This window comes from Prionailurus bengalensis, chromosome E4 (assembly GCF_016509475.1).
Source record: "Prionailurus bengalensis isolate Pbe53 chromosome E4, Fcat_Pben_1.1_paternal_pri, whole genome shotgun sequence".
Lineage (NCBI taxonomy): Eukaryota > Metazoa > Chordata > Mammalia > Carnivora > Felidae > Prionailurus > Prionailurus bengalensis.
Window position 1 is genome coordinate 35,088,216 of NC_057360.1, and position 15,312 is coordinate 35,103,527.

Below are 15,312 nucleotides of genomic sequence, written 5' to 3' on the forward strand. Positions count from 1 at the left end.
ATATAACGTATATATAAATAATGCTAAGAATGCACTTTATTTTTACTTATATTTAATTTAATAAGCACATAGCATATTGTGCCAGGCAGGCAGTACTCTAAGCACCCTACAAATATTGACGGGTTTCATCATTATAAATACTCTATAAGGTTCCACTATAAGACTTAGAGATGAGGAAACAGGAAGGTTAAAAAAAAACTTGCACAGAATCACACTGATGAAGATCTCAACATACTTTTTCAGTTTAAAAATTAATATAGGGGCACCTGGGTGGCTCAGTTGGTTGGGTGTCCGACTTCGCTCAGTTCATGATCTCGCGGTCCATGAGTTTGAGCCCCGCGTCGGGCTCTGTGCTGACGGCTCAGAGCCTGGAGCCTGCTTAGGATCCAGTGTCTCCCTCTCTCCCTGACCCTCCCCCGCTCTCCCTCTGCCTCTCTCTCAAAAAGAAATAAACATTAAAAAATTAAAAATAATTCATATATAAAATGTCCCTTTAAAATACAACTAAAGTAAATTTATCTAGTGTTGTAGAAACAAACACAAAATAGAGAGCGAATAGTATATTTAGCTATTCTAGTAGCTGGAGCTGCCATAACAAAATACCGTAGACTCACACAGCAGAAATTAATTTTCTCACTGTTCTGGAAGCTGGAAGCCTAAAATCAAAGCGCTAGCATGGTTGGGCTCTCTTCCTGGCTTGCAGTTGGCCACTCTCACTGTGTCTTCATTTGGTGGCGGTCAGTGAGGGAGACAGAGCGAGAGAGCGCTTGCGTTCTGCTGTCTCTCCTTATAAGGGCATCAGTCCCATCATGAGGGCCCTCTCCTGTGACATCTTTAACCCTAATTACCTCCCAAAGGCCCAATCTCCAAACACCACCACACTGGAGAGTTGGGGATTGAGCATATGACATTTGGAGGGGGCGCAATCCAGTCCATAGCAGCTATTTTGCAAGCGGTAATTTGACACTCCCACAGTGACGTGACCACTGGGCCTCTACCGGGTTCTGTAGCTCCTCCTGAATCAGCAAAGGCCCAATTATTGTGGGTAAAGTTTGTATGTAACTATACAGCTCATGTATTTCTTTTTATAATACTGCATTGAAGAAATTGGGCTTGTATAATTTTTGGATTAGATCTACCAGAGATTATTTACATCCTTCTAGTTTAGGGCTCTGGACTACCAACCGTCACCAGCCCTGGGGCTGGTGAATATGTTTGTGGGCCCCTGGGACAGCTCTCACCCCTTTGTTTCAACTGTGGGCCACCTCTGGCACCTTTGGAATATGGCACCTGAGGATGGTCAGAGTGGTAGTAGATGATCTCTATCTTCCGTGCCACTGTCTGTGGCACCCAGGACCATCACCCACACCCTCTGTTGGCCCATGCGAAGGCAGATCTCCAGGGATGACCACTTCTGCCTCCCCCTCAGAATTTTCCAGACTGTTGCTCCACAAGATCAATGACCCTTTCTTTCAATGTCCTCTCTTACCTTCAACTCATGTGGAGATGCCATGCTGTCTTTAGCCAGTGTCAGGGCATGCTGGGCAGAGATGGGAGAACTTTGCATTAGTGGGCTGCTTTTTCACTCCATCCACAGGCGTCTTGTTGGTCCTCCCCACAAGTGGCAAGGTCTGGAAGGCAGAGATGCAGTCCACGTTGAAAGAGACCCCATTCCACAAATGCAGTGATTATGAGTTGCGCCATAGGCTAAGACATACCACACGCCATCAACTCCAAAAAGTAAATGCAGGACAACTGGAAAATGAAGTCTTGTTTGCATTTTCACTGCCTGGAAAATGGATAATTCTTGCATTTGTGGTTATCATCCGTGAAGCACAGGATGCACATCCGTGTGCACACTGGGCACATTTAGCAATACAAAAAAAATGCGGGAGATCTAAGATCCAAACCAATAGATATGGTACCTAGACACTATGAATAACTTCCATGTGCATCGATTAGACAACAAACAAATAAATACATACTTTTTCTCTACCTGGTATTCTAGATTTCCATCAATAAATGACTCTACCTTACACGGGGACCATGGATTTTGTAATGCAGTTTTAAGCCAGATTGTTGTTATAGACAGGGGATTCTCAAAAAAAAAAAAAAAGTTGCTTGGGGTCCTGCACACCCTCGGTGCAGCCCTGTTTATAGGAAGGCAAATGCTGCATCTGCCCATGGCCCTGAAACTTGGTGGGGTAGAGAAGGGGGGTCACCAGCATCATGATCCATAGAGGCTCCTTTCATGGGTCAGCCTCATTTGGGCTCCATTTCCCAGTCCCTATCTCCGTGCTTGCCAGCTCCAGTGTGGGAATCTTTCTAGTTTTCTGCAGGAAAAAATGGCTCCATGTCTTTATGCTGCCTCTGTGCACAGCTGAGGCTACAACACCCCCCCCTCCCCCGCACTGCATCAGTCCTATTAGGCTCCCATAGGCATTCTACCTTCCAAACAACTTAAAAACTGAAGCAGGCAGGTATTGGCACCTCATCCAAGTTACACAGCAGATTATACAGCAGATATGCGCCCAGCAATCTCTAAACCGTGGGTGGAAATAATAGCGCTCTCTAGAGACGTATGTTCCTCAAAGTCAGAGTTGACCCGTTCCTGCTATTCTCCTGCGCTGCCGGGCTCAGAACAGCTGCCTCGGATAGTGCCTCGGCGAGGAAACTGGGCTTCATCTGACCTCACTAAACAATGTTGAAGCATATGACGAAACAGACGAACGAGTCCTACCGTTAGGGGCAAAAGTAGGAGACTTTGATCAAGTATGAAGATCGGAACATCAGAGCAAGCCTGATAAAGAATTAGGAAAGACTGGAGTGTCCGAATACGTGCCATGTAACCAGTGACACAAAATAAATCCCTGCGGGCTGTTTGCTACAACTAGGGCGGTGTAGCCACAGTAGTTTTAATTTTGTGTAAAATGGAGTCGAAAATCCTCTGCAGCTCTGTGGGCATTTGTTGGCTACCTGCATGTGTTCCTACCTGTATTATATTTGCTTTACTCAAAAATAAAACCAGCTCATTCTATGTTTATTAACTAGCATGTTCCTGTGGTCTTGATTTCTCTCCCAGTACTTTCAACTGTTTTAATATATGGGCATGAATAGAAAACATTAGTCATCCTATGATAAACTGAAGGTATCTGGGAGCCTCTATTTAAGGCGTGATGAAAAAATTCATTACATTAAAATACCACATTGTTATGGTAGGAATAATAAAAGTACAAGAATTAGGAAAGACCTTGTATATTGAGTATATGTGAAGTTACCAAATTGAATATTTTCAAATTTTTAAATTAGAAACGTCAGCTCTCTCACTCTTGTAGCTTTTGTCTAAATTTAAAAAAAAAATTAGGGTTTATTTATTTTGAGAGAGAGAGACAGAGACAGAGCTCAAGCAGGGGAGGGGTTAGAAAGAGAGGGAGACACAGAATCCGAAGCAGGCTCCAGGCTCTGAGCTGTCAGCACAGAACCCAACACAGAGCTCGAACCCATGAACCATCAGATTATGATCCGAACCAAAGTCGAATGCTTAAGGCACAGAGCCACCCAATGGTGGCTACACAAGGCTATACAAGGGTATACAAGGGCTATACAAGGGTGGCTATACAAGTTATACAAGGGTATCCTTGTATAACTTTTTATATTGAATTTGGTTCTTGAAATGTACCATATAATTCTTGATCATGATTCTTTAATGACCCTTTGAAAATCTCAATGGTCACTATCAATGAGAAAATTTTCTTGTACAATTTGAAATGCTTTTAACTATTAAAAATTTTATTTTTCTCATTTTTCTTATTTTATTTTTCTTGAAGTTTATTTATTTTGAGAGAAAGAAAGAGGGCACATGAGCGGGGGAGAGGCAGAGAGAGAGGGAGAGAGAGAATCTCAAGCAGGCTCCATGCTTTCACTGCAGAGCCCAATGTGGGGCTCGATCTCACAAATTGTGAGATCGTGAGCTGAGCTGAAATCAAGAGTTGGATGCTTAATCAATTGAGTCACCCAGGTTTCCCAACTATGAACAGTTTAAAACACTTTAAATTACAGCTGACCTTGAACAAGGCGGGGTAAGGGGCTGGCTCCCTACACAGTAGAAAATCTGCATGTAACTTTTGACTGCCCCAAAACGTAACTACTAACAACCTACTGGTGACCAGAAGCCTTACCAATAACATAGCCAATTAACACATATTTTGAACACTATATGTACTGTATATTGTATTTTTATAATAAGTAAGCTAGAGAAAAGAAAATTTAAGAAAAGCCTAAGGAAGAGAAAATACATTTGCAGTAGTGTCCTGTAAAAAAAATCACATATAAGTCGACTTTTGCACTTCAAGCCCATATTGTTCAAGGGTCTACCATATACATTTTTCTTTGACTTAATATTTTAAATTTACTTATATTGTATTATTCTGTCGTGTCTGTTTTTTTCTTTCAACGTTTCCGTTTTCATAGGAATATATGACAAGAATATACATTGTGCTTAGGAATTCTATTTTTCAATAGTGGTGGCCTAAAATTGGGGCTAATTACCCTCTGAGGAGAAACTAATGTAACTGCATTTAAAGCATTAGAAATTATCTTACACCCCTTGATAAGTCAACAAAATAGAGTGGGGATTACCAGAGAAAACTCTGGGAGAAAACCTGAACCCAGAAAAGAAAGGGAGAATATTGGCAACAACATTAAATCTGCCCTAGGGTTGTTTACGGATAGCGGGAAACTTATGTTTACCTTTTTAATTTCATGGGGAAGGAGGAACAGAAGTCATTTTCCAAGGCCCATCCAAGGTGGAAAGTTTTACCAGACGTGGTCCCAGCTTTGCCCTGGACTTGCAAAGGACTCTACCCTCAGGCTTAGAATGAACCAAAAGTCAACTTGCTGCTTCTGAACCCAACCCTGGAGGATTGCAGGGAAAGTTGCCATAGTGTTGAATGAAGCAGAAAAAATTAAAAATGAATAGAAATATACACACTGAACCCTGAGAATTTGTGACCATTGCTCAGTCATTGCGAGGATTCACAGCCCAAGTTCTGGAGACCTGAGTGTGTCAGGATAACCCCACGCCCTAAACGTGGTTTAAGGTAGTGCCCAAATGATAGTGTGAAATAAATTTGGTAGATGGAAAACCAAGTATCTCTGGAGAGAGTACCTTCACCCTATGCCTTACGGAATCCCAGCAAGTAATTTTGCAAAGACTAATGAGTAGCACAATCAAAGGCAACTGGGCACATAAGGAAATAAGCCCCCATGAATAAGACCTGCAGAAACAAGGGAAACAATGACATGGCGAGTAGGAGTCAGAGAAATAGATCAGGCTTAAGAATTCAATTTAAAGAGTCACCCGGGTGGCTCAGTCCGTTGGGCATATGACTCTTGACATTGGCTCAGGTCGTGATCTCAACGGTCGTGAGGTCAGGCTGCCCATTGGGCTCCGCACTGAGGGTGGAGCCTGTTTGAGATTGTCTCTGTCTCTGTCTCTCTCCTTTCCTCTCTCTCTCTCAAAAGAAATAAATAAACATAAAGAAAAAGAATTCAATTTAGTAAATTATTTGGCAGAGGCATCTGTCCCACAGTATGCACAGGAAGCAAATAGATCCAAAGCCTTCTGAGTTTTTGAGGGAATTGTGTAGTTAAGAAAATTAAGATCTTGGACTTAGGGACTAGAGGAAGATGGTAGCGTAGGAGGACGCTGGGCTCACCGCGTCCTGCTGATCACTTAGATTCCACCTACACCTGCCTAAATAACCCAGAAAACCGCCAGAAGACTAGCAGAATGGAGTCTCCAGAGCCAAGCGCAGACGAGAGACCCACAGAAGAGGGTAGGAAGGGCGGCGAAGCGGTGCACGCTCCACGGACTGGCGAGAGTGAGCCGGGGTGGAGGGGTGGCCCGCCATCCAAGCAGAGCCCCCAAGTCTGACTTGCAAAAGCAAAGGGGCCTGATGGAGTGTGTTCCGACAGCAAGAGGGACTTGACATCTGGAAGGTTATAAGTTAACAGCTCTGCTCAGAGAACGGGAGGGCTGGAGGACAACGGGAGGGAGAGTTGCTGAGCCCCGGACAACAGAGCACAGCTTGGCGGGGAACAAAGGCGCTCGCCAGCACCATCTCCCTCACCCATCCCCCAGCCAAAATCCCAAAGGGAACCGGTTCCTGCCAGGGAACTTGCTGGCACCGTGCAAACACCCAACGCTGGGCTCCTGCAGATCCACACCTCTGGCGGTGGGTCTGACTCCCTCCCGCTGCCGCAGGGCCCCTCCCGAAGCAGATCACCGAAGGAGAAGCAAGCTGAGCCTGCCCCTCCCGCCCCCGTGCACCTTGCGGATCCACCCCAGCTAATACGCCAGATCCCCAGCACCACAAGCCTGGCAGTGTGCAAGTAGCCCAGATGGGCCACGCCACCCCACAGTGAATCCCGCCCCTAGGAGAGGGGAAGAGAAGGCACACACCAGTCTGACTGTGGCCCCAGCGGTGGGCTGGGGGCAGACATCAGGTCTGACTGCGGCCCCGCCCACCATGGCGAGTTATTCAAGACCGCACAGGGGAAGTGCCCTGGAGGTCCACACCACTCTAGGAACTATCCAAAATGACCAAATGGAAGAATTCCCCTCAAAAGAATCTCCAGGAAATAACAACAGCTAACGAGCTGATCAAAAAGGATTTAAACAATATAACAGAAAGTGAATTTAGAATAATAGTCATAAAATTAATCGCTGGGCTTGAAAACAGTATAGAGGACAGCAGAGAATCTATTGCTACAGAGATCAAGGGACTAAGGAATAGTCATGAGGAGCTAAAAAATGCGATAAACGAGCTGCAAAATAATATGGAAACGACCACGGCTCGGATTGAAGAGGCAGAGGAGAGAATAGGTGAACTAGAAGATAAAATTATGGAAAAAGAAGAAGCTGAGAAAAAGGGAGATAAAAAAATCCAGGAGTATGAGGGGAAAATTAGAGAACTAAGTGATGCACTAAAGAGAAATAATCTATGCATAATTGGTATTCCAGAGGAGGAAGAAAGAGGGAAAGGTGCTGAAGTTGTACTTGAAGAAATCATAGCTGAGAACTTCCCTGATCTGGGGAAGGAAAAAGGCATTGAAATCCAAGAGGCACAGAGAGCTCCCTTCAGACGTAACTTGAATCGATCTTCTGCAAGACAATGGGATACTATGTGGCAATGAGAAAGAATGAAATAATGGGCTTTTGTAGCAACGTGGATGGAACTGGAGAGTGTGATGCTAAGTGAAATAAGCCATACAGAGAAAGACAGATAGCATATGTTTTCACTCTTATGTGGATCCTGAGAAACTTAACAGAAACCCATGGGGGAGGGGAAGGAAAAAAAAAAAAAGAGCTTAGAGTGGGAGAGAGCCAAAGCATAAGAGACTCTTAAAAACTGAGAACAAACTGAGGGTTGATGGGGGGTGGGAGGGAGGGGAGGGTGGGTGATGGGTATTGAGGAGGGCACCTTTTGGGATGATGTATGGAAACCAATTTGACAATAAATTTCATATATTGAATAAATAAATAAATAAATAAATAAATAAATAAAATGTCATTATCATATACTAAAAAAAATAAACCATTTTGAGTTTATTTAAAAAAAAGATCTTGGACTTAGAAAAACTTTGGCTGTTCAAGCCTTTGGGTGCCCCAGATTTCATGGGCAGTAAGTGGGCTGCAAAAGCTGTACGTGTCAAAGAGAACAGAGCCCCCGACCTCCATTCATGGTCATTCTGAAGTGACCAGGGAGATAAATGAATAAAAAGCAACCTCCCCGGGGCAGATCCACAATACTAGTGACCAATGGTGTTGGCTGTAATGAGACTTACAATATAGGAATCAGAGGGAAAGCAGAGCATACGGAATTCCTAAATCCTTACTGATATTCTGTAGATAGACATGTTTGGGCCGGCAGGGCTCCAAGTGCTGTGGAAGATAATTTAACAATGAATCTCGTTCCAGTGCCAATTAAGATATTTATAAATTGGTCAGATAGAGAGTATAGAACACTGCTGTGAGGAAGGGTTCCACAAATCTTTTTGAAGTATCTGTTCTTAATTGTTTGCGTTTGGGGTGAATCAGGCTTCTTTGTCTCCATGCCATTTTCTGCCAAATATTATATGACTGTTTTTACATGGTAGACCTAATTAGACTCCTAGCTTCCATGGACTGGGAGAAATATAGATTTTAGTTTTCTGATTTTTTTAAAAAAACAACTGTGAAAACAGGGTTAAGAGAGGAAATTTACATTTTTACACAAATTTTAGGATAAGTTTCTTTTTTCTTTTTTTTTTTTTTTAGAGAGAGAGGGTGTGCAAGCAGGGGAGGGGCAAAGGGAGAGGGACAGAGAGAATCTTAAGCAAGCTCCTTGCCCAGCAGAGTCCAACATGAGGCTCAATCTCAGACTGTGAGATCATGACCTGAGTTGAAATCAAGAGTGGGACTCTTAACCGACTGAGTGCCACCCAGGCATTTCTAGGATCAGTTTCTTAAAATCCCTGCTGGGACTATAGATTGATGTGTGGAGAATTGATATCTTAACATTATTGACTTTTTGAAGACAGGAAACTTAGTTTTACAATTCATTAATTTCTAATTCATAACATTTATTTAGGTCTATAATTTCTCTCAGTAAAGTTTTATAATTTTTGTAGAGTTCTTGACATGGTTTAAAGAATGTATCTCTAAATATTTCACATTTTTGGACGCTATTGGATACAGTTGTTTTTAAATTTCATTTTCTAATTGTGTGTTGTTAATATATCAAAGTAAAATTGTTGTTTGTGTATTAACATTGTGTCCTGTGACCTTACTAAATTCCCTTATTAGCTCTGGTAGATTCTTTTCTAGGTACATAATCATGCCATCTGCCAATAAAGACAACTTTACTTCTACCTTTCCAATTCATTGACTTTCATTTCTTTTTCTTCCCTATTGAACTGGCTAAAACCTCCAGATGACTGTTGAATAGAAGGGGTGGATATCCATGACTTGTCCTTAGGTAGAAAACATTGAGCCTGTCACTGTTGAGTATGATGACATTTGTAGGTTTATGGAAGATGCCCTTAATTAGATTAAGAAATTTCCCTTCTCTTCTTAGTTTGCTGAGAATAAAAAAAAATCACATTTGTTTACTTTTGATAGAGAGAGACAGAGCACAAGTGGAGGAGGGACAGAGAGAGAAGGGGACACAGAATCCGAAGCAGGCTCCAGGCTCCAAGCTGTCAGCACAGAGCCCAACGCGGGACTCGAACTCACAAACCCTGAGATCATGACCTGAGCCGAAGTCAGATGCTTAACAGACTGAGCCACCCAGGTGCCCCAGTTTGCTGAGATTTTAACATGAATTTCTGTTGGATTTTATCAAATGCTCATTCTGCATCTACTGAAATGATAATGTGGTTTTCTTTCTTATTTTATGAGTATGTGAATTACATTGATTTTTGGATGTTAAACCAACCTTTTACTCCTTGGAAAAAAACTTATTTGATCGTGATGTACCATAAATCTTTTATATACTGTGGGATTTGCTTTGCTAAAATTTTAAGGATGTTTGTGTCTATGTTTATGAGGGATATTGGTTTATGGTCCTCTTTTCTTGGAATGTCTTTAGCCTCATAAAGTAAGTTTGCAAGTATCTTTACCTTCCGAACGAGTTTGTGTAGGATTGGTATACTTTCTTCCTTAAATGTTTGACTTTACCAGTGAAGAAGCCATCTGAGCATGAAATATTCTCTTTGAAAAGATTTTTTATTAAAAGGTCCATTTTTTTATGTAAATTTTTTTTAATGTCTACTCATTTTTGAGAGAGAGAGAGAACGCGAGTGGGGAGGGGGCAGGGAGAGAGGGAACCGCAGAATCCAAAGCAGGCTCCAGGCTCCGAGCTGTCAGCACAGAGCCCGACGCAGGGCTCAAACCCACGAACCATGAGATCATGACCTGAGCTGAGGTCGATGCTTAACCGGCTGAGCCACCCAGGCGCCCCTAAAAATTCCATTTCTTCAATTAATAGAGGTCTATTCAAGTTTTCTATTCTTATTGGGTCAGACTTTGTAATTAATATCTTCAAGTTAATTTGCTCATTTCATCTAATTTGTTAAATTATTGGTATAAAGTTAAGTTTATTGGTATAAAGTTGATATTCTCTTATTGTTCTTTTATACATTCTTTTAAAAATGTTTCTTTTAGGGGCGCCTGGGTGGCGCAGTCGGTTAAGCGTCCGACTTCAGCCAGGTCACGATCTCGCGGTCCGTGAGTTCGAGCCCCGCGTCAGGCTCTGGGCTGATGGCTCAGAGCCTGGAGCCTGTTTCCGATTCTGTGTCTCCCTCTCTCTCTGCCCCTCCCCCGTTCATGCTCTGTCTCTCTCTGTCCCAAAAATAAATAAAAAACGTTGAAAAAAAAAATTTAAAATAAATAAATAAAATAAAATGTTTCTTTTAAAATATATTTTAGAGAGACAGAGCGAGCGGAGAAGGGGCAGAGAGAGAGGGTGACAGAGGATCGTGCTTACAGCAGAGAGCCCCATGTGGGGGCTTGAACTCACAAACCATGAAATCATGACATGAGCAGAAGTCAGACGTCTAACTGACTGAGCCACTGAGGGGGCTCTTCTTGCTTATTTTAATGACCAGGCTTTGTAGTGAGTGATGTATTCTATTGCATTGTTAATACTGGTGATTTTTGTCTTTTCTCTGTATTCTTTACCAGCCAAATGGAAGTTCATCAATTGTTTTTTTAAAGACCTAACTTCCGGGTTCATTGGTTTTCTCTTATTTTTCTGTTTTCCATTTCAATGATTTTTACATTTATCTTCATTTTTTTTCTTTCTTCTATTTGATTTTCATCACCTTATTGCTTTGGAAGAGCACAGGCAGGCCATTTTGTAAAAATGTCCCTCAAATTACTTTTTTTCTGGGGCTCCTTCATAATTCGATCCAGATTATGCAATGTTTGGCAGAAATAACCCAGAAATGATGCTGCATTTTTCTCAGCATGTCCTATCAGGAGGAACCTCATGTCCATTACTGGGAATGTTAATTTTGACCAATCGGCTGAATTGGTGTCTGTCAGGTTTCTCTACTATAAAGTTACTTGTGAGGAAGTTATTGTAATGTGTCTTGTGAGGAAAATTTGGAGACTATGTACTTCTCTTATTTTTCATCAGGCTTTCCCTCACTCACTAATTGCAGAATCCATTGAGGATTCTTGCCTGAAAGCATCGTTACAAAGAGGGCTGCCAAATGCTGATTTTCTAGTTAAATCGTTCCTTGTACATGTATTCATTGGAATTCTGCTGTAAAAAAAAAAAAGGAATTTTATTTCCCATTTATTTATTTATACCAGCATGCACTCAAGTTTCCACTTTTTTCCTATGTATTACAATCCACTGCCATTATTTTATTTTTCTAATTGTCCCAGATTTGGTCAAAGGGAGCTTGTTCAAGCTGGCTTCTGAGTCCTTTTGACAGGTTACCATCATTTTTTGAGCATTTATTTTCTGAACCCATTAATTTCGGATACTACAAGATGTTTCAGGGTCATCTTCTACTTTCCCTGCCCCAGCACTAGTATCGGCCTTTTTCTCCAAGGAACTTGGATTTATTTTATTGGACGATGATATTTAGATATCTAGTTCTGGAGTCTCATTGCACCTAGAATTTCTGAGCAGACCAGATCTAATGTACATTTAATGTATGACATGTAGAAGACCCTCAGTAAACATGAGTGAGGGATGGGAAAGTAGACAGATTATGAACACAAGGAGTGGAAGAGGAATGTACATTGCACTTGAACTTGCACACAAATCTCTGGTAGGGCAAAAGCATCCCTTGTTGACCTCCCTCACTCCACATATTACCAGGCCTGGTGGTGAACTTGGTGCCCTATGTTTTTCATTATTGATACTTGTAGGCCAGTCTCCCTCCTCCCTCACCACAAAGCCCTTTCCTTCGAATCTCACGCCATCAGAATACATCACCGGCTACCTTCTTTTCTGCTGTCATCTTTAGATGTCTGGGCCACTCCAAGCTCAATGGTTGCAGTCTCGATTCACGAGCACTCACACCAACTGGCCCACTAATTTTACTAAATTTCTCCAGTCTTTTCCTTCTCTTCCTCTCCTCAAATGTATAACACCTTCTCACGTACTTCATACTCGCGATGACCTTGCTTTCTATGTCAATAAAAAAGTAGAAGGAAATTTGCAGAAGTTGCCACCATGGCATCCCACACGCTTCCGCAGATGAACCTTTATATGCTACTTTCCTTCCTATTAACTATGGATGATCTGCTCTATCTACTTCTATCTAAGGCCAGGCTCTCCATTTGTGCACTAATAACAGCTAAAGCTTCCTGAGCACTTCCTATGTGATTGGCACTATTCTAAACCCTTTACGTTTATTAACTGACTTCTCGCAGCATCCTATGTATCACCACTTCACAGATGGAAAGGCACTTTATAGATAGATAAATAAGGTACACAGGCAAGGAATTTTCCTAAAGTCACACAGTTGTTAAATGGCAGGCGTTTGATTTGAGCGCAGGCAGGTTGTCTCCATAATTCATGCGCTTAACCACTAATTATACCACTTTTCCGGATGGAGTCAATTACCTCTCGCCTCCTCAAGAGCTAGAAATCTTCCCTTCTTTCTCCTGCATCATACCCATCAGCGTATACCATGATATACTTCTCCCCATATTTTAAAATGGCATGTTTCTTAAGCTCCTAGTATGTTCCAACGAACATTTCTCTGCCCAAACTTTTCTGCAGAACGTCTCAAAAAAGTTGCCTGGGGGCGCCTGGGTGGCGTAGTCGGTTAAGCCTCCGACTTCAGCCAGGTCACGATCTTGCGGTCCGTGAGTTCGAGCCCCACGTCAGGCTCTGGGCTGATGGCTCAGAGCCTGGAGCCTGTTTCCGTTTCTGTGTCTCCCTCTCTCTCTGCCCCTCGCCCGTTCATGCTCTGTCTCTCTCTGTCCCAAAAATAAATAAACGTTGAAAAAAAAAAATTAAAAAAAAAAAGTTGCCTGTATTCACTTGTGTTGGCCATCTTTAATCTCTCTTGTCCCAGTCGCTTTTTGGCCTCTTAACCTAGGCTTTGACTCACAACCACGGTACTGAAAGAGCTTTGCTCACGGCCACCAATGATGTCCATATCGTAAACCTTAATGCTGAATCTGTCTTCCTCTTGTTTTCATCACTTGGGTTCATTGACACATATTCTCTTATTGATGACTCCCACATATACATCTCAAGCCTAGACCCCCACTTCAGAATTCCAGATTTGTATTTTTGACTACTTATACAACATCTCTACTTTGATGCCTAAAACGCATCTCAAACTTACACGTAGGAACACAAACTCCTGACCTTTCTGTTACAAAAGTCTTCCCCAAGGGAGTTAAGGTTTAGTAAGTGCAACCTCCCCCTTTCTGTCCCTCAGGCTAAAACTCTTAGTGTCATCCTTAATTCCTTTCTTGCCTTTTTAACTGCACACCTAATCCTTTAACAGATCCTGCTAGTCTCAACTTCAAAATATAACATTATGCTTCCCATCATATACCTCTGAGTCCTTACCTTTTCACCCCAGAAGCTGTCAGGATGCCTGGTTCAGAGACTTTGAGGTTGTTAGCAACATTTGTCTTATTATTCACAGGAACCTTCCCTCTTCCTGGTTCTGTTTCTACCTCCCCCCCGCCCCACCAGCTTAGTTAGTCTATGATGAGAGTATAGGATTTCAGAGAACAGCAAGGAAGAGAGATGTCTTTTAGTGGTTCTGCTCCCATAAGTCAGGATGTTCCCCTAGAGCAAGGAAGACCAAAATTTGCTACCCACTTGGAGTTGAGAAAGGAAAAACTATAGGGAAAAAACTTAATATATTAGTAAATTGTTCTACCGGAGTAAAGAACAGATACACTTTTAAAGAATATATGGGAAGGGCGCCTGGGTGGCTCAGTCAGGTAAGCATCTCACTTCAGCTCCGGTCATGATCTCGCAGTTCATGAGTTCGAGCCCCGAGTGGGGCTCTGTGCTGACAGCTCAGAGCCCGGAGCCCATTTCGGAGTCTGTGTCTCCCTCTCTGTGTCCCTCTCTGGCTCATGCTCTCTCTTTCTCTCTTTCTGAAATAAATACACACTAAAAGAAAATTTAAGGAATATATTGAGATGGATGAAGTAGAGGCAATGGGAAGCAAGGAAAAGAATACCACCACCTCTTAACACTGAGACAACAAGGAGCATGAAAACGAACCAGCCACCACTGGACTAGTTTGCAGAAGAAGCATTGACTAGGGGGGAAGCCATTTTTTTTTTAAGTTTTTTAATTTTATTTTGAGAGAGAGAGACAGAGCATGAGCGGAGGAGGGGCAGAGAGAGAGAGAGAGACTCAGAATCTGAAACAGGCTCCAGGATCTGAGCTGTCAGCACAGAGCCCGAGGCGGGGCTCGAACTCACAGACCGCGAGATCGTGACTTAAGCTGAAGTCGGACACTCAACCGACTGAGCCACCCAGGCGCCCCATGGAGGGAGCCGTTTTTTAATTTAGGCAAGGGGGTGGAGGGGACGCTCAAGTTGGTTGAGTAGAAAAAAAGGCATTTCCACCTTGGGCATTAACCAACAAAAAGTAGTAGGGTGTGATAAGACAAAAAATATTTAAGTGTTCTAAGAAACGTGATAGTGATAGTAGGTTAAATATCATACTACACAAATTCCTGTGGTAAGCAAGTATAATTTCCTGCATGGATTATCAGCAACAGTGTCAAGGGCAATACCATTGCCCTTGTCAGTGTAAAGGCAATACCATCTTTGCAATCAAAGTATCATCTCAAAGGAGAGCTTACCTTGGGGAAAAAACATAAAATTATTCAAGTTCATGACAACAGGACACAAAGTAGTTATAAATCCTGTAAGACAATGCCATTAGCCCCAATACGCCTACTGTTTATTTTCTTCAAGGTAACTATTAAATATTTTTTCAGCTTTACCTTTATCTAAATAGTAAGATATAAAGGTTAACTCAGTGTATTGTATTGCTGAAGTTCAATATTTCCCAATATCTGAAATTCCTGTGATTATAAACCTGTGTCCATTGATTCCACTTTAATCATACAGAATAATTATGCGGAACTTACCATTTTTACTTCTCCACTGAACACAAGTCTTCTCCGTGAGCCTTTCCTACTTTGGGCGCACTGTGTTTGCACTTTCCACTCCTGCTATGTGAATTTCATCTATTTGCCCTTCCTTAACTCACATCCTGTCTCGAACGCCTCCCTGCCCACCACGCGCTCGTGTAGCAA

At 42.3% G+C, this 15,312-nt stretch overlaps 1 protein-coding gene across 1 annotated transcript in view; it reads right to left on the reverse strand.

The window, feature by feature from the left end:
- Nucleotides 1-478: 478 nt before the first annotated feature.
- CD55 (CD55 molecule (Cromer blood group)) overlaps nt 479-15,312 on the reverse strand; it is a 48,556-nt gene continuing 33,722 nt past the window's right edge. The window contains exon 9 of the mRNA XM_043569214.1: nt 479-1,631. Within this exon, the coding sequence (XP_043425149.1) occupies nt 1,567-1,631 (65 nt within the window). The 3' untranslated portion in view covers nt 479-1,566. The remainder of the gene's footprint in view (nt 1,632-15,312) is intronic.